Below are 27,735 nucleotides of genomic sequence, written 5' to 3' on the forward strand. Positions count from 1 at the left end.
CTGACTCATTGGAAAAGACCCTGATGCTGGGAAAGATTGAGGGCAGGAGGAGAAGGGGACGACAGAGGATGAGATGGTTGGATGGCATCACCGACTCAATGGACATGGGTTTGGGTGGACTCTGGGAGTTGGTGATGGACAGGGAGGCCTGGCGTGCTGTGGTTCATGGGGTCGCAAAGAGTCGGACACGACTGAGTGACTGAACTGACTGAATGTAATGTCAAAAATGATGCTTATGGGGAAGTAAAGGTAAAACCCAACAAGAAACAGTGTCAGGATTGGGTGGAAAGGGGCGTTGCCATCCTCAATTTGGGAGCTTGGAAGGATTTTGATGTAAAGGAAAGGCTCCAAGAGGGGGCATCATGGGGGTGTTCAGGAGGGGGGTGGGTCTGAGTCCTCCTAGAATGGAGGGCTTGGGGTGGGGGTATTGGGACTATAAGGTTGACCCAGGTTTCACGAGACTTGGAATGTCAGGCTCACTAGTTGGAACTTCATTCTTAAAGTCATGGGAGGCCCCTGCAAGTTTTTGAACAGGTTAGGACCAGGACAAGTGTTTGTTGTAGAAAGAAGAATCCGGTTTTAGTCAACACAGTTGGCACTCAGATATGTGCTGTGTGAGTGGACTCTGGAAAGACACCTTAACCAAGTCCTTTGGTGGAGAGAATAGGAGGTATCAGGTGCTAGAAGTCTGATGAAAGCTCTCGAAATGGCACAGTGAAATATGAACACCCCTACCTGACCATGGCTTGAAAAACAAGGAAGCTTATTAGCTCCCCCTTGGAAGTTCACAGGAAGGAGGGGCTTCAGGACTGGTTTATCCAGCAGTTCAGGACCCCTGAAGACCCAGAGTCCTTCCCCCACTCCTGCTCTGTCCTAGTGTTGGGGACACCCCAAGGCTAGGTCCCCCCCAGTGTGGCAGTCTAGCAACAGTCAGAGTGGCTGTGCCTCCTCATTCAGGTCAAGCAGGATGGGAGAAAGCCTGCTCTCAGGAGAGAAAGAGTTTTCTGGAAGCCTCTGTTACTGACCAGGGTTCTTGGCCTCCTTAACCAATGGAAATTGATCAGAGGCCAGACAAGAAATTCAAGCAAGGTTTAACTGGGACTCCTGTTGCAGCAGGGGTTGGGGTGAGGGCGAGAACAATCAGCAGGTTCCCTTGTTCGCTGGCTCCCTGAGGGGTGGGGGGGACTTGTTCCTTATATGGAGTGAGGGTAGGGGTATGTCCAGAGGTTGGCCAGAGGGGTGGCTTAGGTGGTGGTGTGTGCAGCGGGCATGCCCAGTACCCTGCTTTTGCTCACAACCTCCTTCTTTTGCTCCAGGCTCTTTAAAAGTTGCAGTTGGGTTTTTTAAAATCTTTTTGCAGCTTTTGTCCAGAATTTGTCCCAACTGACTGTACACACAGTTCATTTTAGTCCCATATAGTTTCTTTGTATTTTGTTGCTCAAGAAAAGGTGTGTCCAGGTATAAGCATTGCAGCACTGCAACAAAGGGTCCCAGGACCCAGGCCTGTCTCACCTCCAGTAAATTCTTCTGTCTCATTGGCCCAAGCTGTACCCCCCTATTTTCTCTTGAACTAATCACCCAGTAAAGGGAACGGGACCCTTGAGACGAAACAGGCCTGTGCACTAAGCTGAAATGAATTTCCTCCAACTCCTCTTTTTATTTTTTTGGTATAATGTTAATGTTAACATTAAATTTTTACATTTAATAAATGAGTACCTTCAACCAAAGTAAACTCCCAAGTGTAAAATGATCATGTTATTCATGAGATAATTAGAAGCTTTAATAAAAAGATAATAACTCAGTGACCAGGTCAGAAATGAGACACAGTTTTAATGAAAAGTAGCTTCTTTGGAATTTTTCAGGTTATGTGTGGAGTTTCATGTATGTGGTCAGTTGTTATAGTAATAGCCCCCAAATCACATGCCCTTATGTGTTACTCCCCCAAACTGATGTGGGCTTGACACGTGACTTGCTTTGGCCAACTGGACATTAGCAAATGTGGAACAAAAGGAGCTTGAAAAGTCCTTGCACTTTTGGTTTTTCTCTCTGGCTGCCCTAAGAGAGCAGGTAAAGAAGCCCAGGTGAGCTCACCTGGATGAAAATCATGATGCCTCCAGCTCTTCTGGGCTCCTCAGTGGGAAAGAGAGAGAATGTCTACCAAATCAATCACATTGTCTAAAGACACTTTGTACTGTGTGAACATTCAATGACAAAAATCTTACACAAATGTAACTAACTGCAATTAGAATAACCTTTCCCTGGTGAGGTGATAAACATTGTTATAAAAATCTAAGAATACAGCAATGACATAAGACAGTAAAACCTAGTTTATTCCACATTTACCTTGAAATTCCCTTGAGGGCGCAGTTACAGAGCTGTATAGAAAACTCAGTAACAAAGGGCCCCAGGGGACCAGCCTTGGCAACCAGCACACCCCACAGCAAAGTGACAAACAGCCATCAAACCACCTGGTGTACTTGCTCCACTGCAACTTGTGGATAAAAATGAATAAACTTCATTCCTGTGTCCACATTTCAGCAAAGAACAGCATCAAGAACCACCTTTCGGTCTACAGGTTCCTCAGCACATTTTGGTTTGTACCTCTGTCTCCACCTTTCCTGTGGACAGGTTGCAATTAGAAAAAACTCTGCTGTTAAATACATGTTGGACCCATTTTAGGCTGTCATCAGGTAGGAAAGTGGGCAAGCATGTCTGCCTTTTCCTTGACCAACTGCAGTTTGTTTCACTGCACTTGGAAAGTGCTTTGCTCCTGTTTGCACAGAAGGGTGCAGAATCATAGCCTCAGGGAGTCAAGAAGTCGTTAGATCCATCTTTCATTTGGACAATTACACTTAAGCCTTCCCAAGAGATCCTTTATCTTCTTCAGTGGGGAGGGAACAGACTGGGTAACATCCTGAGGCCCATCTGATCTCTGTCAACAGGGCCTTGTTTTAATGATTACCATTACAGAGAGGGGTTGATTAACTTCTAAACATTAGATTCCTTACCTGTGAAATGAGGAGGCTTCTTAAGCTAGGTTATTACAAGATCATAAACAAAGTACTAACATGTAATAAGGCAGCAATAACACTAAACTCCTACTACAGTTTAAGCATCTGAATCCTTTCTTTGATATGTATAGTGACTTTTGATAAATATGAAACAGTTCATCGAGAACCACTCTAATAGCAATCTTTCTATTCATTCCTTAACTCCTTGATGCAGAATCTCTTGTTGACCAATTGACTATTCTTTACTACAATTCAACTAATAAAACAAAAAGCAGCTTGAGAACAAATTATGACTTAAAAAGTATTGTTTATGAAGACATATTAAGGAACATTCATCATATCATGGCTTAGTATAATCCACCAAAGTTAACTAGAACCTGTCAAAGCAAAAACAAAAAGAAAGAACAACCAAAATCCAAAACAAAAGAAAGTCACAGAAGTCTAATGTTTTTGGAAAAGAATGCCATCAATCTCTTTCAAGATTTGAGTTCATCTAATGTCAAGAGTCAAAAATCCACACAATTGTGGTTACTCTTCTCACCCTTAGTAATGAATGACCTGTAGATATTGTTAAGAAATAATTAAAGTCCTATAACCTGGAAACACCGTTTACATCTCTAACCCAGGTCAACAAGAATACAGTACTAGATTTAGTAAATGTAATATTATCACCAGCCTAACCAGAGCAGGTATTATAAGACCCAAACTATATAATAGATTGATCTGCCTGAGAAAGTTCTCAGGTCTCTCCATCAGCATAGCACTGTTTGCTGTAATAAGTGCTATCTCATCTGCTAATTCATGACAAAAAGCATTAAAGATCCTCAAACTCTGGGATCTTGGTAGATTTCTTGTGCAGAAGTTCCAATGAAAATGCTGTTGGAGAAATAGGTCTTGATTCCGGAATATGCTCCATTCTGTATTTTTCAATGTATGGTGCAGCTACTTCCCAAACCTGAGACGCAAGGACAGAGCAAAGTATTGACAACATTGTTTTCACATGCATTAAACAACTTCATCTGAAGTCAAAGCATTATCTCTACCTGACTAGATACATAGCAACTGTTTGCTTGCTTTTATCATAAGCCATTTGACACTTGACCTGTCAATTAGTTTTTGGTTGCTTTAACAGCTTTTAAAATGTAAAAGTTCAAAGTGTTTCTAAAGTGACATTAAGGTTTTCAGCTGTTTGCTCTTCTAAATCAAAACAAACCAATGAACAAACAAAAGCTAGAGGATTCAGTGTGGATGGAATTAAGCAAAGTTACTCAAGGGTGGAACTGTGTTTTCTGAGGCAAACCTTTAATAATAAGAGGCAGCGGATCTCCTCTTTGCCCTAGTTCCGCAACACATGCACCCTGTTCTTTGGGCCCTTTTTCCTCAGAGCATGGCCCCTGGAACATCAGCATCACCTGGGAGGAGTCAGAATGTCAGCCCTACTGCAAACCTGCTGAATCTGAATCTGCATCTTAACAAGATCCCTGGGAAATCCACGTGCTCTTTACAGTTTGAGAAGCACAGCTTCATAGCCTTGTTCAGGGTTTACCTCCACCCGCCAACCTATTCCCTTTCAAGCATAACACCTTCTCAAATGAAGATCCAGTTTTTAATTTATATTACAGCTGCTTTTTATTTGGTTGCCCCTGATAGGAAAGGAGCATTTCCTATTCGTTTGTATTACCTTAGAAAATGTATTCTTTCAAAAGCGACCCCTTGGACTGTAGCCCGCCAGGCTCCTCTGTCCATGGAATTTTCCTAAGAATACAGGCATGGGATGCCATTTCCTTCTCCAGTTTCAAAAGCTAACCTCCTTGAAAAGATATCTGCTCTGCCATGTTCACTCCAGTGTTATTTACAATAGCCAAGGCAAGGAAGCAACCTAAGTGTTCACCATCAAATGAATGGATAAAGAAGTTGTGATACACACACACAGTGGAATATTATTCAGCCATAAGAAAGAAGGAGCTGTTGCCATTTGCAACAACACAGATGGACCTTGAGGTCATCATAAGTGAAATGTCAGACAAATATCGTATGATCTCACTTGTATGTGGAATCTAAAAAAATAAAATAGCTCGTAGATACAGAGAAGAGGTTGGTGGTTGCCAGAAGCAGAGGGTGGAGGAGTGGGTAAGGAAATGATCTGACAGTAGTGAGAAGGTACAACCTTCTGCTTATAAAAATAAATAAATCCTGGAGATGCAATGTACAGCTTGGTGACTATAGTTAATAATACTGTATTGTATATTTGAAATTTACTAAAAGAATAGATCTTAAGTTCCTATCACAAAAAAATAACTGTGTGGTAATGGAGGTTAACTAACTGTAGTAACCATTTTGCAACATATATAGAGATCAAATCATGTTGTACACTAATATAATGATGTATGTCAAGCATATTTCAATTGAAAAAAGGCTGAGCTCTCGCCTACCTCTCTTCTAGCACCAAAGCTGGCAGCAAGCAAGGGGATTCCCCCTCAAAGGGTATGGGGAACACTTACAAATGACAGGAGTGAAGGTCAAAGGAAAACACTGTTCTCAAGAGCAGAGCAATAGTTCCAAAGGAAGTCAAGCAACTCTAAGGGACATGATAGCTACAAATTACTGCAGAAGATTTAAAGAACTTTTAAAAATATATTTTAAAAATGAGTCTGCATTCTAGGCATCTGTCCCAATTAGACTAGTCTGTAGTCAATGGAACCAGAGGGAAGAAGCGGTAAAGAGAACCCGTATCTCACCCAGCATGACGGGGAGGACACCCCAGTGCAGGAGGTAGACCCAGAGTCCTTTGAATAAATTTTGTTTTCCCTTCAGGTCTATGCAGTTGCTGGACCAGGTGGGGGCAGCATTACAGAAAAGGAGTGTACTTTTGAATAAAAGAGAACCTTCTTGGTGAGAAGGAATCTATGAACTTTCATCTTATTTTCTCCCCGTGAATACTTGTCCCAAAATTCTATTTAAAATTCATTTAAGCTCTTAATCCTTAGACAGTCAATGTTTGGATGCAACATGGGGCACTTGCGAGTTTGTCAAATAGCTTCTTGGTGGCCTTAAAAGTTGCATGAGTACCTTTTGGTTCACTTCCAAGAAATAGCCAGGAAACAGAAGAATAAGAGAATGTTTCTCTACTCCCCACCCCCACCCTGCTTCCCCTTGTGGTGGGGTGAATTTAGTAACGAAGTCATCTCTGACTCTTGTAACCCCATGGACTGTAGCCCACCAGGCTCCTCTGTCCACAGGATTTCCAGGCGAGAATACTGGAGTGGGTTGCCATTTCCTTCTCCAGGAGAATCTTCCCAACCCAGGGATTGAACATGGGTCTCCTGTATTGCAGGCGGATTCTTTACCAACTGAGCTACCGGGGAACCCCTGCTCCCTCTTAAAGTCCCCAAACTAAAAAACAAGCCAGGCAGCCAGCTTACCTTCTGCTCTACAAGCAGCCTGTGTGCTGCCTCAATGTCTGGGGCCATGAAGCGATCTTTTATCCAGGGTCTGCAGAGAAAGCACGTCACACCGTCAGCCAACGTTAACTGCTGCCAGGGTCCACAGTTCTGAAACAGTGTCACTTTCCAGGGATCTGTTTGATTTTACCTCACAACAGAGCGCACCAGGTCATAGACCTTCTCCAGTGGAGTGGTGGTTTTCAAGGGGCGGAGGAACTCTATGCCCTGGCAGGCTGCAAGAAGCTCAATGGCCAACACTGAAACAAGGAAGGACGAGGGGATGGCTGGTTAGATTGTAACTCCAGGCTTGAGGGGTATAAACCCCACACAAGCTGCCAGCCAACGAATGGATAGTTGGCTCTCAGTCTATCAGTAGACTGAAGCTGCCTTGGTATTTGTATACCATTTTAAATCTACTTTTCTAACCCCTTGGCTGCCTCTTTAATGCTGAGAAGGGGAGGACTACCCAGGTAAATCAGCTTTCTCGTTCTCCCTTCAGCTGATCAAGATGGATAACCTTTGTTTCCTATTTCCACCCTTGTACAAATTTCCATTTGTCTTCAGTCTTGCTGTTCCCTATGGCCTGAAATACCTGGCACATACACCTTCATCAAAAGACTGAAGGAGTCAGTGAATGAGAAGATAAATCTTTGGTTGCCATGGAACTGTTTCTCTAATGTCTATTTTAAACCTTCAATTTCAAAGGCTCCCAACAAGACCACATAGGGAGGATGAGAGAGTGATGGATAAAGGGTGCAAGGTTTCTTTCTGGAATGATGAAAATGTTATAACTTTGACTGTGGTGTTGACTCACAACTCTGAGTATATTCACAACTCTACTAAAACCCACTGAAATGTACAATTTAGATGGGTGAATTATACAGTATATGAATTATACCTCAATAGAGCCGTTGCCCCCCCCCCCCCAGAAAAAAAGGATACTCTTCAGTTCAGTTCAGTCGCTCAGTCGTGTCCGACTCTCTGCGACCCCATGAATCACAGCATGCCAGGCCTCCCTGTCCATCACCAACTCCCGGAGTTCAGTCAAACTCATGTCCACAGAGTCGGTGATGCCATCCAGCCATCTCATTCTCTGTCGTCCCCTTCTCCTCCCGCCCCCAACCTTTCCCAACATCAGACTCTTTTCCAGAGAGTGAACTCGTCGCATGAGGTGGCCAAGTATTGGAGTTTCAGCTTTAGCATCAGTCCTTCCAATGAACACCCAGGATTGATCTCCTTTAGAATGGACTGGTTGGATCTCCTTGCAGTCCAAGGGACTCTCAAGAGTCTTCTCCAGCTCTTACATTTATCTTAAAATAATGCTATTTTGTCAGCCAATTGCTTCCAGTAGAGTTGCAGAGATTGAGGAATTTGGAGAACAATGCCTAAAGGAAGGCAGTTTCTTTTTAAGAAACAAACAAGCAGTGATTAAGAAGGCTGGAAGACTTTGACCCAACATTGCCCCACCAGTGAACTATCTTTGCCAAAAAATGCTGGATCTAAATCTTGTCAAGTCTTTAGGACCAACTGCAACCCACAAGAAACGGGACAGAACAAACTTACCGCCACAAGCATGCTCACAGGTCAATCAAGAATGTCAGTCTCTCAGCAAACCAATCTGGTTTTCAAACTAGTCAATAACATGAATTTTTTTTAAAAAGGGGGGAGCGGAGGAACTGTTGTAAATGAAAAGAAGCTTAAAACCTTGACCACTAAATTTAAAGAGTGGGTCTTGAATCTTTGTTTGAACAAACACTGCCATATTTCAATTGACATTGAAATAATTGGGAAAATTTGAATACATACTCAATGATACCAAGATTTATTGTTGATTTTTGCTGGAAGTGATAATGGCAGTGGGTAAGAAAGCATTTGTATTTGAGAGAGAAAATGTACAGGAAGAAAACACGATGACAGGGATCTGCTTGAAAATGATTGAGAAAGTTTTTTAAGAAATGAAGTATAATGTATTAACTGTTGAATCAGAGTGAGGTGTATGTGATGGTTTATGGTACTAATCTCTCCATTTCTGAATGTTTTAAAATTATTTCATTTTTTTAAAAAAGCCAACTGATGAACTGGCTTAGCCAGAAGGTGTGGATTCTTAATCTTCAGCCAGCATCAAAATCACCTAAAGGGCTTGTTAAGTCCAGACTGTTCTGTTCTCAGAGTCTCTGAGTCAGCAGGTCTGGGCCAGGCCCTGGGTTCCCAGGTGATACTGATGTTCTGATGGGGATTCCATTCTGTGGACCATTGGCATAGAGGTCATCAGTGAGGCCTGCATTCCAACTGGCCGGGGTTACCTTGCTCCACATGCTCAATGACCCTGAGGGCCTTCCTTGCTGCCCATCCTCCCATGGAGACGTGATCCTCTGTAGCAGCGCTGGTGGAGAGAGAATCCACGGACGAGGGGTGGCACAGAGCCTTGTTCTCAGAAACTGCAAGAGGCCAGAAACTAGGTTAGGAACATATTGTTCCTAATAGAAAAATGTGCCAAAATGACACATGGCTCCCCAAAGTGCTCCTCAGTGTGGGATACCCTCTCCAGGAGTTCTTGGTCATTATCAAAGCACTAGATGGAGGCCTGGCGTGCTGTGATTCATGGGGTCGCAAAGAGTCGGACACGACTGAGCGATTGAACTGAACTGAACTGAACTGAGATGTTCCAAAGTTACTTTGGGAAAAGGAAGTCATGTGTTTTTTTCCCCCCCAAAGTAAGAAGGACTCTTAAAATTGTAGGGAGTTCTGAGCTAGGACTGGGAAGGGAACCCTCATATTACAAAGCAAAGTTGAAAACACTGCAAGCATTTGGCATGCTAGGGAGACTAAGGGAAAAAAGAAGTGATTGTCATTTCCAGGACTTGGAGGAGAATCTGGTTGTCACCAGACGAGGTGGGATCAAGATTCAGGCATGGCTTTTGCAGGTTGAGGCTGGACCCACAGACCTTGAGCCAGAAGATTTAAAATTGAAACTGTCCAATGACGACATAAGTGGGTGTACTCAGTTTAAGCAAGGGCTCGATGACAGCTGGGGATGTCTTGGAGATGTGGGCAGAAGTCTAGAGTTTGGCCTAGGTTGCTGATTTTCAAACTTTATTGTGCATGAATCACTCGGCCTTGTTAAAGTGCAAATTTTGCGTTTCAGGTGGGGCCTGAAATTCTGCTGTTCTAGCAAATTCCCAGGTGATGGCTGTATTTTTGGCCAGGGGACTATAACTTAAGTAGCAAAGACCTAGATTACGGAGTTCCTTCTCCGCAGCTTCAGTTCAGTTCAGTTCAGTCGCTCAGTCGTGTCCGACTCTACGCGACCCCATGAATCGCAGCACGCCAGGCCTCCCTGTCCATCACCAACTCCCGGAGTACACTCAAACCCACGTCCACAGAGTCGGTGATGCCATCCAGCCATCTCATTCTCGGTCGTCCCCTTCTCCTCCCGCCCCCAACCTTTCCCAGCATCAGAGTTTCAGCCAGGAAATGTCCAAGTCAAGAGTTTTTTCCCCACTTTCTTTTTTTTTTTACCTATGAGAGCAGCTGTGAGTTCTTTTCTATGCTATAGGGTATCCAGAGATAATCCAGTATAAACTATGGTGATTCCGTTCAGTCGCTCAGTCGTGTCCGACTCTTTGCGACCCCGTGGACTGTAGCCTACCAGGCTTCTCCGTCCATGGGATTCTCCAGGCAAGAATACTGGAGTGGGTTACCGTTTCCTTCTTCAGGGGATCTTCCCGACCCAGGGATCGAACCCGGGTCTCCCGCATTGGGGGCAGACACTTTAACCTCTGAGCCACCAGGGAAGCTTTCCGGAACTTTCAGGTTTCAGCACTGCAAGTCCTGGGCCCCTAAACCTACAATATGAATCACCTGGTTTGGTGGAGCTTGTTTAGACAGGTAACTTACAAGTGGCCAGAAAAAAGAAAGAAAACCACCAGTTTAATTATAATGAGAGCAAGTTGAACAACTTCAAACAGTAAGGCAGCTAAACACATTCAAAGGAGACTCCCCAACTTCACGACATTCTCTAAAAATCAATGACCACCCCACCATGTTAATGTGGGTGCTTCCCAGGTGGCGCTAGTGGTAAAGAACCTGCCTGCCAATGCAGGATACATAAGAGATGCAGGTTCAATCCCTGGATCAGGAAGATTCCCTGGAGGATAGCATAGCAACCCACCCCAGTGTTTTTGCCTGGAGAATCCCATGGACAGAAAAGCCTGGCGGGCTGCAGTCCATAGGGTCTCAAAGAGTTGGACATGACCAAAACGACTTAGCATGCCCGTGTGTTAATGTGAGAAGTCACTGCCTTTTAAAGGGATTTTTTAGTAAGGAAGTAAGTGAGCAGATAGAAGATACTGGACAGAAGATGAATTCAGTGGCTCTTTGTTAGCTGTGTTGAGTCTAAGTGTGAGACTTAACTGAAGAAGTGGTGAGGAATAATAGTAACAACTAATATTTAGTGCTTATGGTATGCCAGCCACAGTTGCAAAGCTTTCTAAGCATTAATTCATTTACTCCTCAGAACAGCTCTATTAGGTAGGTTTTTCACCCCCATTTTACACAGGAGTAAACTAAGGGTCAATAGGATTAAGAGACTTGCTCCATATCAAACTGCTGATAAATGGATGGAGACAGGATTCAGACCCAGAGGCTATGCTCTTATTGAACTGCCATGCTATCCTGCCTGTTGGGTAGGCTTGCCAGAAAAAACTGCAGATGCCTGGTTAAATTTGAATTTCAGGTAAAAAAAATAATTTTTAGTAACAAATAATGTGCTGAATAATTCAAATTTAACTGCATTAAATTTATATTAACTGCATCCTGCATTTCTGTTTGTTAAATTTGGCAACGATATTGTAGGATTAAGTGTTGATCAAAATGAAATCCTCATTAATTGAAGTCTGAGCATAGATTAGGGAGCCAAAATTCATGGGTTTGAACTCTGCTTTCTTTGTTAGTAGCTGTGCAATATTGGGTATGTTCTTTAACTTCTTGGATCTTCAAATATCCATCTGTGAAAGAGGAAATAATAGTCCCTGCCTCTTGTTATTGTTTGACAATTAAGGGAGTAAATATAAGTAAGGTCCTTCACACTTCCTTTGTGCCAGGCCCTGTTCTGATGTTATTTCTCTGTCTCTTACAGTCTTGAGTCAGAAATCAGCTATCTTCCAGCTCAATTTTCATAGAGGGCATCTTGCTTCTTGTAAGCATTTTTATGTGTTTAATCACATCCTTATGTTTTTAGTGGAAGTTTTACCAGTAGCTATAAACATCTTTGTCTCTTTCCTTCTGAGATTCTTCAAATTGAGATTAGGGGGAAAGCCACAAAAAGGAAGTTCACATGTGATGTCACATTGTTTCCTACAGAGAAATCATGAAAACCTCCCTATTTACAACCTCATTAGTGTATTATTACATTTCAGTATAATGTTGCTTAGGTTTTATTTTATATTTTTTCTCAAAACATGCATTTGTATTGAGAGAGGTAGGATGCACATAGAGGTGGTGGGAAAGTTAGATCTCATTCAAAGACAGAATGTAATACTTTCAGGTAAAATGGAAAGACCCATAGATGGATGGACTTGAATTCTGGTGAAAAGGTAAGGGTCCTTACCCAGGGCTGCAGCGGTGCAGTGGGCTATCATGAATCCAGAATTCAGACCACCTTCAGCCACCAGGAAGGCAGGTAGTTCGCTGAGGGAGGGGTTGCAGAGCCTTTCAATTCTTCTTTCACTAATTGCAGCAAGTTCATGGACACCAATGGCCAAATAGTCCAGGGCCTGAAAGAGTGTCTCAATTAGGTTGGCCTATATTGGGATATGGGCTTCCCAGGTGCTGCTAGTAGTAAAGAACCCACTGCCAATTCAAGAGACATAAGAGATGTAGGTTTGATTCCTGGGTCGGGAAGATCCCCAGATGAAGGAAATGGCAGCCCACCCCAGCATTCTTGGCTGGAGAATTCCATGGACAGAGGAGCCTGGCACGGTACAGTCCTTGGGGTCGCAAAGAGTTGGACATGACTGAGTGACTAATGCTTTCACTCATATTGGGATATGCTTTCAGGGTCAGGAGCAATTCTAAAAAGCTTACTTTGGCTGGATATTCACCGTGGAAGTTTCCTCCAGAAATAGTCTCTCCCCTGCTAGCAAAGACCATCTTTCAAAATCGGTTAAGGCTTCTGCATAACACTTGCTGAAAACTTGGAGCATAAGTCTCTCCCTAATCGCTCATTTTTAACATTGAGGTGGCAGCCCTTGTACAAAGGTAGGGTGGAGAGGAGACTCTTTGCACAAGTAGGTGTTGACATACAGGGATACAAAGGTAAACAAAACAGAACACAGCCTGAAGTAAGCATGTCAGAGAAGCCACACTGAACAGGTCTAGTGAGAAACCTTACACAACTGCTGTCTGCTAGCCCAGGCTGTGCATGGCTCTCAGGGCTGCTCATCAGTACTTTCTCCAATGTTAAGAACTGAGGCAGACGTGAGGGAGAAGAAATAGATTCCTAAGGGGTTGGATGGTCTTTAAAGGCAGTGCTGTCTCTGTGATGACTTTGCCAGTATGACTCCTGACTGATCACATCAAATTATAAGGAACTAAGTCAACACAGAACATTTTGTAGCAAAAACAAGGTGGCGCTGAGAAACCCATACTGTGAAGGAAAGGCACGATCCATCCTTAAGAGATGGAGGCATTCTTACAATTCTCTGTACAAATATGGGAACACTGATTTGAGTAAAGTGGCACTCTAGTGGTAAAGAAGCAGCCTTCCAATGAAGGAGACGTAAGAGATGTGGGTTCTTCCTGGGTCAGGAAGATCCCCTGGAGGAAGGCATGGCAACCCTCTCCAGTATTCTTGCCTGGAGAATCCCATGGACAGCCTGGTGAGCTATAATCCATTGGGTCGCAAAGAGTCAGACACAACTGAAGTGACTTAGCACTCACTCACCACGTCAGAAATAACCTCAGGATGGGGAAAGTCATAACTCTGATCAATACTTAGGTAAATGTTAAAGGCATCTGTGTAGTACACCAGAGTGCCACTGAACCCCAGGAAGGCTTCTATAAATGCCATGCTACTCAGGGTCTCCACAGTCACACTTGTGATGTAGGTCTTCATCCTTCTACCAACAACTTCAGCAATGGGTTTTAGGGAAACCCTTCAGCTGAGGCTGGAAATATCCCCCTTAATCTTTCATCCATCAGTTTTGGAAGCACAGCATGTTAGACTCCAAACCTGAGGCAAGGTTCACAGACCTGTCTCTGCCACTTATTGGCTCAGATCTACAGCTGATAGAGGCATTTAACCTCAGAGCCCAGGCATTTAGTCTATGAAATGGAGAAACAGGTTATACAAGTTTAAGATCTTCATCAGACCTTAAAATTACCAGCTGAAATTCTGTAATTATAGCTTAGTAAGCAGTTAAAAGATACAGGGTTATCTGTTGCACTGTTAATTTCCGTGGTTATGATGTTCTTCACAAATGCTATTGTGTCATTCACCACACCATGGACCTAAAAGACAATATCAAATGAGTTAATACATGGAAGATACTGAGTCTGGTGCCTGTCAAATAGTTTGATATTCTTATTAGAACAGAAAGAACGTTTAAACTGGAATTTATTCTTACTCTAGAGCTAATATGTCAATCATTCCCCCACAGACATTTTTCAGTCTAGCTGAGCTAGAACAGAACTTGCTGAGAAGGAAAAGAGCATAAAATGAATATAAAAAATTTAATTTCATTAAATCATTTTCATTTAATTGATTCTATGGAGGATTTTTCAGTACACTATGGCTGGGAACTTGGTACAACCTGAAATACTGTCTCACTCTTGAGATGAGGTTAGCTCCTTATCCTACTAATTTCTATTTGCAAATGAGTTATAACATCTGCAATACAGGTTCCCTCACTATAGTTTAAAGTTAAGACTCACAGGTTCATTTATAATGGTTTATGTCTGCCTGTTAAGTGCAGACAGATCTAATCATGGATATGCCCTTGAACTGTGGTTGGATTTTCCAATATATCCCTGGCAGTTCAAATAGGGAGAACCAGTAAAACTCCATTGACTGGTTAGGATGATATTATTAATAAGAATTTTTTAGAATTTTTTAAACTTAGGGCACTAAACCTAAACAACAAGCTGTCTGTTGGACTTCTCTACAGGGGGGTTGAGCAAAGCAATTCAAAGGGCAACAAGCAACTTACCATATAGAACAGAAACTTTCTAATAATTGGACAAATGGGGGTATATATGATATACATCAATTTTAGTAGAGGCCGTAAAGAAATCTGGATTACCATTAACCATTACACTACTTCCTGACACCTTCCTCTCTTTCTATCCCTATCTCAGATTGGGGGAAAGAATAGAAACTTGTTGGGTTTTTTGTCTACCTGTGGACAGCAGCGCAAGGTGTATGCGTCTTGAACACGATCGCAGAACCTGTGACTTTCTACGGAAAAGGTAGAGGGGATGGCAAGGGGCATGTTAACAATTCTTTCCAAAAAAATTTATTTGCTTATTTTCAAAAGCAAATAAGTTCAAATAGGCATGCCCAGACCTGCTATTTCAGATGGGTGGTGATCCGAGTCCAAGAGGGACCGAAACCGAAAAGCAACTTCAACTTGCCCACGATGAGGGCGAACAGCGTGAATGTCTAAAATTGATGAAGGAGAAAAAGTCTGAGCAATTCTTATATTGAGTGAACTACCATCACTGGCACAGGACTGTCCACTGTGCTGACCTGGCCCTGAAAAGCCCCAGGGGTCCGTAACCATCGCTCAGAATTATAAACTTAACTCCAAAAGCGAGATTTTCCGTATTGACTTGATTCTTTCTACTTTAAATATCTGAATACAAACTATGAGTTGAGCCCATAGGGAACTCAACTCAAGACACTGGGCCTACCCTGAAAAGATTTAGGCTCATAACAGAAGGGAGCTCAGTGGCCTAATTTAAGTCATTTGTAGACAGGTTGTTTTTTTTTGGTCCTACTACATAGAAGAGTGGAGAATCCTTCAAAGTCTAGAAAAGCTATCACTTGTAAAATTTTTCTCTCTCGATTTTCTAATGGGCATTAGCTGTAATTCCATTTAGCTCAAATCCTGCCAACAGATCCTTAAGACAACAAGTAGTTTGATGCGAATCAGAGCTGGTGGTTTGGGGCAGGTCACTTAACTCTCTGGGTCAACATTTGTCTGTGAAACGTGGTCATTTCAATGATCAAGTGTGGCATAACCGAGATGAAGCTGCAGCAGTCCTGCGAATGCACAGGCACTTGGGTTTTCTTCTTCCCCACCATCTACCCCCACCACGCCCATGTCCTAAGACCTTGACCATCCCATCCCACCCCCCGCCCAGCTCTGGCTGAATGAATAGCAAACAAACAGCAGAACCATGCTGACCAGTATCGAAGGCTTTGGTGGTGCCCTTGAGCACCTCGAGGGTCAAGGCCGCCACTATGTCAGCTTGCCGAGCGATGGCACTGGCTCTCTCCACAGCCTCACAGCCGAGGGAGGTGATCATCTGTGTCCCGTTGATGAGCGCCAGACCCTTCGGGTGATGGAAGAGACATTTCCTAATGCTTTTTGTTGTAACAAGCACTTCTTTTGCTTTCCTATGAGGAAAATTTGCCTTCAGCTGAATGATGCTGATTCATGGTTTCTAAAGTGCAGGGCGGTGATGCTTCTTTAAGTACTCAAGGATGAGTGCCATCATATAAAATTTGGCAAATGGAATACCTGTGATGTAGCAGCAGTGGAGTTCCAATGTAGACAGCATACAAAACCTTTAGCTCTTCATTATGCTATATTTCTTCAAGTTCTCATCATTACAGATAAGACACCTTGAAAAATTTCTGATCTGATGCTCTTAACTTAGAGCATACTAAGTGATGTTGGTTTACAGCATCATTCAGGGATCCTTAGAGATCCTGATTAGAAGTTTAAGTTCTCCTATAAAAGAATCCCTGAGCATCTCTGTACTGGAGAGGCTTTTCAGTAAATAAGGGAGAGCCCTTTCTTCAGTAACCAACTTAAGCAAACATGGAGGCTATGTTTAAGAAACCAGTGAGGCTGATATTAAGACTGAAAATAGAGCATAACAATTTGTTAAAAGGAACAAATTTTCCTTGAGTCTCTTACCTCTTTTGGTTTCAAAACAATTGGCTTCAATCCATGAGCTGCGAGGACCTGTAGAATGATTTAAAAAGTGAAAATGGGTATCAAATTAAATACCAGCATATTTCTAATTTCATGTAGAATCTAATAAAAGTAAGCTCAAAGTTCTGTCTTCTAAAAGATTCAGTTCAGTTCAGTTCAGTCGCGTCCGACTCTTTGCGACCCCATGAATCACAGCACGCCAGGCCTCCCTGTCCATCACCAACTCCCGGAGTTCACTCAAACTCATGTCCACAGAGTCGGTGATGCCATCCAGCCATCTCATTCTCTGTCGTCCCCATCTCCTCCCACCCCCAATCCCTTCCAGCATCAGACTCTTTTCCAGTGAGTCAACTCGTCGCATGAGGTAGCCAAAGTATTGCAGTTTCAGCTTTAGCATCAGTCCTTCCAAAGAACACCCAGGACTGATCTCCTTTAGAATGGACTGGTTGGATCTCCTTACAGTCCAAGCGACTCTCAAGAGTCTTCTCCAGCACCACAGTTCAAAAGCATCAATTCTTCGGCGATCAGCTTTCTTCACAGTCCAACTCTCACATTCATACATGACGACGGGAAAAACCATAGCCTTGACTAGATGGACCTTGGTTTTTAATATGTCATCTAGGTTGGTCATAGCTTTCCTTCCAAGGAGTAAGCGTCTTTTCATTTCCTGGCTGCAATCAGCATCTGCAGTGATTTTGGAGCCCAAGAAAATAAAGTCTGACACTGTTTCCACTGTTTCCCTGATTAGACCTATGTAAATTGGCTCTGTTCATCTTCGCTGATCCATTCTCTAGTTCTGTTCTTTAGTCTGCAAGCAGACTTAGCTTTCGAATAACTTTTGTACCTAAAATTATCAGAGGCTAGTGTCTACAAAATCAATCCTGAATATTGGGTTCTAGGCCCTTTGCATTCAGTTTGCACTTTAGTGATTCACTTTTTCTTTTTTAACTGCTACTTCCTGAGCACATGTGCACACCCAGGTGCAGATGCTCCAAGGCTGGGCTCCTAACTCTGCCCACACTCCGCGGCCTCCAGAGCTTGATCTAAAGTCCTCCACCCTCATCCTATTTGTCTGAACACCAGCAGAACCTCACACCATTAGAGCAGGGCTTCTCACTTGTACGGCATATGTGTCAGCACCAGTGAAGTGGGGGGTGTATGGCCTAAGAGATAGACACAAAATCCTCAGAGGAAATGGGCAGAATAATCTTCCCGAAATAAAAGAAGTGAAAGCAGTCACTAGGTTAAGATTCCTCTAGGGAAGAAGGAAGACAGGGGTAGCACAATTGACTATCATTTTCACAGGTTATTGAAATACCAGTCACAAGCCTAATTCTGTCCTGGATATGGGTCTGAGGGTAGGAAAAATGGAGACAGACAAGTTCAAGGGCAAATACAGTCATAGGTTAAATACAGTCATAGGCAAATACAGTCATAGCACATAGGTTAAGTGCTCCAGGAGGGATGAAGTGGGTAAGGTCCAGTGGAAAATAGTCACGTAAGATGCTGGGGGAGCACAAAGGAGGGACAAAAGGGACTTGGCAGTGGTGGGGTATAGGGAAAAGAAGCAGAAGAGCAGAGAAGGAAGTTTCTCAGAAGAGAAGGGTGGACATGACTGGCCCCTCCACCTAGGACACAGCACGCTCCAGCTGCAGGGCATCTCTAGCTTCTTTGATGTACAGTGTTGGTGGGGAAGGATTCGGGTGGCTGAGGGGGGCAAGATGGCAATAATATGTCAAGACTCTTGTAAGCCACTTTCATTTCAAACATTATCCTAAGGACAGGAGAAGGAAATGGCAACCCACTCCAGTATTCTTGCCTGGAGAATCCCAGGGACAGGGGAGCCTGGTGGGCTGCCGTCTATGGGGTCGCACAGAGTCAGACACGACTGAAGCGACTTAGCAGCAGCAGAGGAATAAATGGAATTTTAAAAACATTTATTTTCGGTTAAAAAAAACTTGGGATGGAGAAAAAATTTGCAAACCCCTGTTCTAGGTCAGTAGTCAACATGAAGACTGTCACAAGTAGGGAAGGTGCTGGGACCGTCTTCCTTCATTTGAAAATGCCAGCATCCTCCTGGAGAAAGAAGTCTATGAAACTCTGACATTTCCATGTGACACATTACTTTTCACACAAGGCTAAGCTCTATTCTGGTTAGATTGCGCTGCTGGAGTCTATTTGTGCAAGGTTTGAGCCAGCCATTTAAATTGATTGATTGTTAGAGTATCCCAGGTAGCCTGTAGTTAACTTCTTATATCTGTCTATTCAGTCATCTCTCTGTGTTTGCTTCATTTACGAAGATGTGAAGAGAGAAGTATTTGATGAACTGCCCATGTTTTTCATTACCTTTTCTGGAAGCTATAAATTCCTCCCTGGACAGCATTAAATTATACTTGTAAAACTCCAACAACTTTAGAGTGTACATTCTGATATCTGTTGTATTTGTGTGTACAGTTTTAAGTTATTTTTTCCCCTTGGTCATTTGACAGTGAATATGACACAGCCCAATGTGCATTTAAGTCTTTCCTTGTGCAATGTATTGACGTTTAGTCATAAACATGTATTAACTATTTTATTTTTGTATGTGTGTGTGTCTTAATAAATTGTGTTCCTTAGAAAAAAATAAACATTATCCTAAGGACAATGAGAAAAATGACAAGTTTTGGCCAGGACATGGTCAGAATTGCTGTGTGAAGGTGGTTGGGAGTGGGCGCGGACACTGAATGTAGAGAAATAATCAAGATTAGTCCGTGAAGAAGGAAGGTGATCTGGAACTCAAACCCTTAGAAGGACCACCTGTTCTCTTGACTTCTTTCTCCTTGGTCCTCTGTCCCTTGACTCAATGTTAGGGGACCTCCCAGCAAAAGGTCAGAGATGACACTTCAAACAATTATTTGGGCTGCTTTGACAACCCAGGGACCAAACCCACATCTCCCGCATTGCTGGCAGATTCTTTACCGTTTGAGCCAGCAGGAAAGCCTCAATGAATGTGTAGATGAATAAAGAAAATATTATAGCTTTGTCAAATGCAGGCCCTTCTGACCAACCACCAGGATGAGAACTTGGGTGTGGGGGGATGTGGAGCCTCCTTTCCAGGGGCCTTATATCAGGGCCATGATCCACAGCTCTGTACCCATTAGACCAGCAACTAGCTAAACCTCCAACAGTGTGTGACCTTCTGGTTAGGCACTGGGAGTGTATTAGGTGCAGAAGAAGTTCCTGCAGTGAACACTAGCAGCTTCACCTTTTTACCAAGGTAATCACCAAGTCCAGGAGGCTGACGGTTGTGTAGGGAAGCTAAGAGCATCACTTAGTTGGACTCCTGTCATGCACTAAGGGGCTTCCCTGGTGGCTCAGGTGGTAAAGAATCTGCCTGCAGTGTGGGAGACCTGGGTTCAGTCGCTGGGTTGGGAGATCACCTAGAGGAGGGCACGGCACCCACTCAAGTATTCTTGTCTGGAGAACCCCCATGGACAGAGGAGCCTGGCGGGTTACAGGCCATGGAGTCACAAAGAGTCAGACATGACGGAGTGACTAAGCGCGCGCACACACTGCACTAAGGCTGGGCTCCTGACTCAGTCTATACTTCTAGGCTTCAGTTATCACAGCCTTAGAGCGGGAATGCTTTGTCATCAGGCTGCTGAAAGGATGAAGTGCTGGAAAACACGGAAGTCTACCTGGTGTCCATCCTGAGGAAATGACTGCCATGGAAGCTATTATTAGTCTTACGTATTTAGCATCAGCCCAGCCGCTCTTTGGAGACCACATCTTCCCTTCTCCAATCAGCCCAAGAGCAAGATGAGAGAGTGGGGCAAGGTCTCCACTGGCACCAACAGTTCCTTTCTCTGGAACATATGGCAGGCAGGAGGCTGGGAGAAAAGGAGACACTGGTTACTTCAAGAGTACTTCATTCTAGCCAGCCTCGCTTTGACACTGAGACTAACCTGTCCCAAAGGATCTAGTATCACAAACAGCACAGACACCCAGGGAAAGACAATTCTCTAAGCACAGGTAATGCTTAAGGAACCTGGCTGAGCTGCTGTAGAAAGAAAGAGGCGGGGGAAAGAAAGAAGATAGGAAGGCAGACCCTCCTGGGAGCAAAGCTTCTCCATAAGCCACTTTAAGTTTAGACTCTATTCTAAGGACAATGGGAAGTATGACAGGTTTTGGCCAGGACATGCTCAGATACGCTGTGTGAAGGGGTCGGGAGAACGCTGTACATAAAGAACTAAGATCGACTGCCTAGAAGAAAGGTGACCTGGAACCTGTGTCCACAGTGACCATCTCTTCCCTTCTTCCTTCTCTGCCCCTGGGTCCTCTGCCCCTGTGTTTACTGTTACCGTACATGTTCTAATCTGACCTAGAAATTTCTGGAATTTTTAGCAATGTACCTTAAAGATGTGATCAGGAACTAGCTGTTGGTCATTGCCACCTTATTTCTAGGAGCAAAAAGTAAAAAATGTGCTAAAGAGGAAGCTAAGAGAATTCCATAGGACCAAATGGTGTGTGTAGCCATTAAAACCTATTGGAGACTATTTGAAATCAAGTAAATGTTTATGGACATGAGTTTGAGCGAGCTTTGTGAGTTGGTGATGGACAGGAAAGCCTGGTATGCTGCAGTCCATGGGGTCGCAAAGAGTCAGACGTGACTGAGCGACTGAACTGAACTGAAATGTTCATTACATTAAAAAAAAGTAATACAGAATTTCCCTGGTGGTCAGTGGTTAAGAATTTGCCTGCCAATGCAGGGGACATAAGATTGGTCTCTGGTCCAGGAAGATTCCACATGCGACAGAGCAACTAAGCCCATGAGCCACAACTACTGAGCCCACATGCTGCAACTGCTGAAGCCAGTGTGCCTAGAGCCTGTGCTCTCCAACAAGAGAAGCCACCACAGGCAGAAGCCGGGGCACGGCAGCTAGAGAGTAGCCCCCACTCCCTGCAACTAGAAAAAGCCCACTGAAAGCAACAAAGGCCCAATGCCACCAAAAATAAATAAAATTTTAAAATTGTTTTACAAATTGTTCTAGAAGGATAAAGTGTACTAGGGTGTTAACAGGGGTCCTTTGCAGGAGGTAAAGTCATGGGCAACTTAATCTCTGCTTTTCTGCCTGATTCCTGGTCACCTAGTCAACCAGCTTACCACCACTTCTAAATGGACATGTACTGTTTTAGATGAAATTCCCATCGGTGGTGGTTTAGTCACTAAGTCATGTCCGTCTCTTGCGACCCCATGGACTCTAGTCTGCCAGGCTCCTCTGTCCATGGGATTTTCCAGGCAAGAATACTGGGATGGATTGCCATTTCCTTCTCTAAGGGATCTTCCCAACACAGGAATCGAATCCGGGTCTCCTGCATTACAGGCAGATTCTTTACTGACTGAGCTGTGAGGGAAGCCCCATTAAAAGGGAAATTCCCATTAATTTACTAAAACAAACAAAAAGCCTATATTTCCAAGGTAAATTCAGACTACTGATAGCAATGGTTTTTACAACTGCTGAGTGATGTCAGTAAGATGAAGCCGTGCCATCCGTAGGTCAGCTTCTAGGCCATAGTTCACCCTGGGGAATTCTCAGAATTCTGGGACCCAGCTGTGCCTTGCTGCTGCTGCTAAGTCGCTTCAGTCGTGTCCGACTCTGTGCGACCCCATAGACGGAAGCCCACCAGGCTCCTCCGTCCCTGGGATTCTCCAGGCAAGAACACTGGAGTGGATTGCCATTTCCTTCTCCAATGCAGGAAAATGAAAAATGAGAGTGAAGTCACTCAGTCCTGCCTGACTCGTAGCAACCCCATGGACTGCAGCCCACTGGGCTTCTCCATCCATGGGATTTTCCAGGCAAAAGTACTGGAGTGGGTTGCCATTACCTTCTCCGAGATGTGCCTTGGGCTCACCCATAAAGCATAGGTGGGTTCACGGCTGAAGCTGGACTATCTGGGATTTTAGGCTTAGAGTCGGGAGTAGAAATAGGTGTTGAAATCACTGCTGGTCTCTTCAGCACAGCCTCGTATACTATAGATTGTTCATTCAAATTACTGTTCACTGGTTGGCATTTATAGGTCACTTGTGCCTATAGCATGGGAAATCTCTCATGTCCTTTGTGCTACGTGACTGCCCAGCCCTGCTTCTGCACCCACTCCTTCACCCCACAGGTCCCTGAGCCTCCACTGACCTAGAATGCTTATCCTTGTCTGTGGGAAGGGACAGGCTTGGCCTCCTGAGCATGTCACATCTTGTCTCCACACTGGAATTTTCCCAAGAAGCAAGCCCCAAAGAGTCAAATTGCTTTTTAACTCATCACTAGACAGCTACGTGATCACAAGCAAGTCTTTCATCTATTTCTGTTCTACCTTTGGAAGAGGCTGAATTTCAGTTATTTTTAAGTCTGGTGATCCCACCACTTGGGGAGCATGAAGAGTTCATATTCCCAGGCACCAACCAGAATACTGAATTGGTCTTTGGGATGGACAGCCAGGAATCGTCGTATTTCCCAGATGATCTGAGTAACTTCTCTAACCGCATTTGAGCACCACTGAATCAAAGGTTCTCTCCAGCTCGAAACTTAAAGCCAGATTTTAAAGGTGCTGAATGCTAAATGAAGGGTGATAGGGAAGGATGAAAGTTCACAGGAGTAAAAGTCTCTGCCCCTGCCCCCCCCACTACTGCCCCCATATAGCTATCTTCCTTCTTGCCAAGCCCATTTCCCTCTCATCATCGTTAGTTTATGTCTTCTTATCTCACCAATATCTCACCACCCTGTCAATCAAGTCTGCCTGTGGTACCCACCCAGCCTGCATGGAGGGTCATTTGGGGATCCACTGCATTACCATTAAATACTTCGATAACTTGTTTGAGAGTCTCCAGGGAAATGCCACTGTATCCTTTGGCTAAGACATTGATCCTTAAAGCCAAGAGCATCCGGCATCTCTCAGGGATTAATGGTTTCCCAACGCCTACAAAACAGAACTGATGTTTTCTCTAAGATAAACAAAATCATCCTCCTCCCAGCCACCTCCATCCAAATTGCTCTCCACATCTTGGTTCAGGTGGTTGCATTGCCTTCCCTTCTGATTGTCATGCTTCTTCAGGTCTCATCTTCCAGACAAATGTGAGACTCCAGTTTTGCCTCCCCAGTTCTCTTCCTTGGAAGCTTCAGTGAGCCTGCGCCCTCCCCAACTCCCTTGGAATGGTGTCCAGTCTTCTCACCAAGCTCTCTGGCAGTCTGATAGGAGGCAATTCTTGACAGTGTCCCTTCTCACCACATCCAGATCCACTTATCCCTGAGTTCCAGCTGTAATTCCGACCCCTGATTGCACCACTCTTTCGGCATGACCGTATTCATGCTCCTCATCCCAGTTCCATCCTTCCATCTAGCCCATTGCTTTTTCTGAGAGTCAGTCAAAAGGATATCATGTCTGATGCTCTTCTTCCCTCCTTGGCAGCAGAAATGGCACCTACTCTTTGGAATGTGCTAGCTGCTGGTGGCTGATACAGGATGTCTGATACTGTGCTGCATGGTCACCCCTAGGTATCCCTGCAGGGTTCCGGCCCCGCCCCTTCCCAGGGCTCCTCCCACCCCCTGCCCCCTTATGTAAAGCAACATAGTACAGTCTGCCCTTAGCACCTGCGGATTCCTTATCTGTGAATTCAACCAACAACCGAATCATTCAACCTGTGAATGTAAGAACCTAGAGATTCTGAGGGCTGACTGCACTTCATTCATCAAATCAAACAAAACCTAGGCGTCACTGGAGGTTTGGAATGAGTTACCTGAAGAATGTGAACGTACTAGGTTGAACTGGAGCTCCCTAGAAGAGAAAGTGAAGAAACTCCTCTCAGATACCTCACCATGAAAATGTCCCCTCAGCTGGGAAAATGAAGGGAAAATAGTTAAACCTTTGGAGGGACAGAATAAGACATGATAGAGCAATGGAAGAAACCAACAAGTCTGTATTCTCTACGTCAACTCGTGTGTGAGTTAACCTGAGCCTCACCCTCCTTGTCTGTAAATTGGAGCAAGTATTAATTAATTCCATTGTTGAAAGGAGAGTCTAAAATGAGAATTTGTGTGTGTTTGGTGGGGAGTGAATCAAATTTATGTGAATGTGTGTGTCTTTGGTGGGGAGTGAATCAAACTTACTCAAGTTTACTGACAGGAATTACAGTTCTGGCAAATTTCCCAAAACCCGTAGTAATGCCGTAAACAACTAGAATAAAAAACAGACATCATACAATTGGACGCAGGCTGCATTTTTTAAGTCTATAAAAAGAAATATGTAACACAAAGAGAAAAAGATACCAGTTTTTTCTTCCACGATTCTGTCTATGACTTCCCTGGATTTTTGCACCCTCTTTTCAGCAGTGGGGGTGAGCTAGGAAGACATTGGGCAGAGCTGAATATGTTGAAGACTAACATGGGCAGCAAGAAAGGTTAGGACATCACCCCCCTCTATTCAGCATACCTTGATTTTGTAGCGTCCCTTGCCCAAGCTGACCAAGTCCTCTGTGGTCAGACTGTCCCCATCTAAGGCGATGTACTGCACAAAAAGAAGGGAATCTCCGTGAGCATGAACAGCTTAGTTGCTCAAACAAAAGAGCAAGGAAGCGTCGAGCAGTATCAATCTTTGACACTTCAGAGATTTTATCACTACTATGAAACATGAATATGGTAGTTGAAAAGACAGCTTGTTGAAGAGGAGGTTAAGGAAGAAAAATTAGAAATGGAAAAGCAGGACTTCCCTGGTGGTCCAGAGGTTAGGAATCCACCTGCTAATGCAGGGGACAAGAGTTCGATCCCTGGTCCAGGAAGATTCCACATGCCATAGGACAACTAAGTCCACCTGCCACAACTACTAGAGCCCACATGCCGAGAACCATGCTCTGCAACAAGAGAAGCCACCACAATGAGAAGCCCCTGCTCACTGCAACTAGAGAAGGCCCTGTGCAGCAATGAAGACCCAGCACAGCGAAAAATAAATAGGTTAAAAATAATAAATGGAAAAGCAAAATGTCTTTCCCTATTACACAGAGCTGGATAATGCCCTGTCCTCATGGGTTATGTTTTGCTCATGAATTTTGCTATCCCTCCCCCACTTAAATGAGGAGGTGGGGGGGACTTAATTTTTTTAACAGAAAGGAAGTGGTTTGAAACTTACCTTCTCAGGTTCCCGGTATTTGCTGTATCTGAAGTCAGGTAAAGGAAAATACTGGGGAATATGGAAAAGCCCCCAGCCCCATCACTGGTGGGAGGAGCCCCCAGAGCAGACCAATGAGCCTGCAGGAAAGGATACAAGTAAACTCCTTCTGGCTGCGAGGGAATGAAGTCGGGAGACATAGCATCTCCTTCTATAACTGAAACAAGAGTGCAAGAGATACTCACAACCCAGAGTCACATTTGGCAAGAAAAGAGCTCTTCAATTGCCTTTAAGTTCTACAGAAATGACTGCTTTAAAACAACTTCAGAAACTTTCAGAGAGCAAAATGTCAGTGATGTAGACATGCATGAAAAGGTTTAAATAAGTTCAAGATTCAGTCTCCATTTCCATTGCTATTAGCAGCTTTATTTTGTTTTAAATCTATTGCTTTAATATATAGCACTTTTAATATTTAGTATTTGCAATGCATTTAATAGATTTAATATTTAAACCTATTTGTTTTTGTGTTTGACAGTTTTGTTAAAATTGATTTAACTTGGTTTTAAAACGATGCTACTGACCTCCTGTCTGGTAGGTTCTTTTGAAGAGCAAAGGGACTTTGAAAATGATCCGGTAAGCAAAGGGCTTTAGCCCTGCAGTCTTGAGTTCAGATCTAGTCTTTGCTATTAGTAAGTAACTCTCCTCCTTTCTCTACCTCATTGTAAAAGGTGGGTAAGAATACTGCCTTCCTCGCAGGGGTGTTTGAGAATTTAAGATGCTCAGGCAGCATGCATTTTCCCCAGAGTAGATCCCCTGGAGGAGGGAATGGCAACCCACTCCAGTGGAGAATCCTATGGACAGAGGAAACTGGCGGGCTACAGTCTGTGGGGTCACAAAGAGTCGGACACTACCGAGTGACTGAACACACCACCGCACATACAGGAAGGACAGGGGCTCTCTCCCAGGGATGCCCGGCTACATGCTTTGCGGCCACTCCCTGCTGGCCACTCACCCACTTCCACGAACTCATTGTCCTCCAGGGCCACCTCCAGCGGGTCCTCATTGTCCAGCAGGCCCAGGCCTTTGCAGCGGCGCACGAGGAAGCGGGCGTCGTCCACCGAGGCGAAGCCACCGTTGTCGGGCTTGTTCTTGATGTAGCGCCGCACGGCCTCGCGGCCCAGCCAGCCCACCGTGAGCCGCGCGTCCCGGCAGGGCACGGCCAGCCACTCTCCGCGCACGTGCGCCGTGTACCTGGGCATGGCGCCTCCGCCCGGGACACCCTCGCGCGGGCGGCGAGAGCTTTATCGGGAGTGACTGCCGAGGTGTGGTCGACAGACCCAGGATGGACTTTCAAACACGCCCCCTTCCTTGCCCTGCCTCACTCACGTAGGGCACAAATATTTATTGAGGGCCCCACTGTGTCCATTTGAGATTTTGCCGCTGAGCAAGGAGCAAGAGTGAGGGTTGCTGCTGCTGGCTACCTGCCCTCCACGTCTGCTACCGGACAGGCCTGGGGTCTCCAGCCTAGGGGTCCTGGCACCTGTGGGCCCTGCTGCTGACCTCTCTCCCTAGGGGCCCTGATTCCTTCCTCCCCTGGTTTCTGTCTGTGTCCCTTCATTACCAGCAGCTTATAAACACCACGTTCCTGTCTTTATCTGGAATTACTCAACTGTAAAATGCTCTCCACACCAGGAAGTGTGGCAATCCTCATCCATTTGTTTATTCCCCCACATACCTGTTGAGCAACTCTGCCCTTACCACGACTAAGGTTTTCTGAAGCTGTCCCTCTAGAGATCATTTTCACAACTAAAGGTCACCATCTGGGTGACAAGCCACCGTCGCCTGGAGGTGAACAGCTCAGACAGCCATAGGTGGGGCGCAGCTCCACCACTTATCAACCTGGAGCAGTATTGACCAGCCTGTGTTTCCTCATCCAAAAGCAAAGGGACTGATTTCCTCACTGCAGTGTTTGCAGTATCTGTGCCT

General features: G+C 44.4%; 1 protein-coding gene across 2 annotated transcripts; it reads right to left on the reverse strand.

Annotated features, from left to right (window-relative positions):
• Window positions 1-2,309: 2,309 nt before the first annotated feature.
• On the reverse strand, window positions 2,310-27,720 carry HAL (histidine ammonia-lyase). 2 transcript variants are annotated; one of them, XM_055395753.2, is made up of 20 exons: window positions 26,762-27,718; window positions 25,906-25,966; window positions 25,771-25,798; window positions 25,078-25,152; window positions 24,915-24,987; window positions 24,756-24,822; window positions 24,386-24,423; window positions 23,443-23,568; window positions 20,347-20,486; window positions 16,600-16,647; window positions 15,862-16,009; window positions 15,018-15,113; window positions 14,851-14,909; window positions 13,883-13,963; window positions 12,539-12,604; window positions 12,063-12,228; window positions 8,758-8,892; window positions 6,603-6,711; window positions 6,434-6,503; window positions 2,310-3,966 (listed from the first exon to the last, which is right to left on the reverse strand). In XM_055395753.2, exons 1-20 carry the CDS (start codon window positions 27,006-27,008, stop codon window positions 3,826-3,828), a joined length of 1,974 nt encoding a protein of 657 aa, XP_055251728.1. In that variant the 5' UTR covers window positions 27,009-27,718; the 3' UTR covers window positions 2,310-3,825. The 2 variants fall into 2 exon arrangements, with proteins under 2 accessions (XP_055251728.1, XP_055251729.1); XM_055395754.2 differs by lacking the exon at window positions 23,443-23,568 and having other exon boundaries at window positions 26,762-27,720.
• Window positions 27,721-27,735: the final 15 nt, after the last annotated feature.

Source organism: Moschus berezovskii, chromosome 6 (genome assembly GCF_049115385.1).
Source record: "Moschus berezovskii isolate FMDL1 chromosome 6, NW_MosBer_1.0, whole genome shotgun sequence".
Lineage (NCBI taxonomy): Eukaryota > Metazoa > Chordata > Mammalia > Artiodactyla > Moschidae > Moschus > Moschus berezovskii.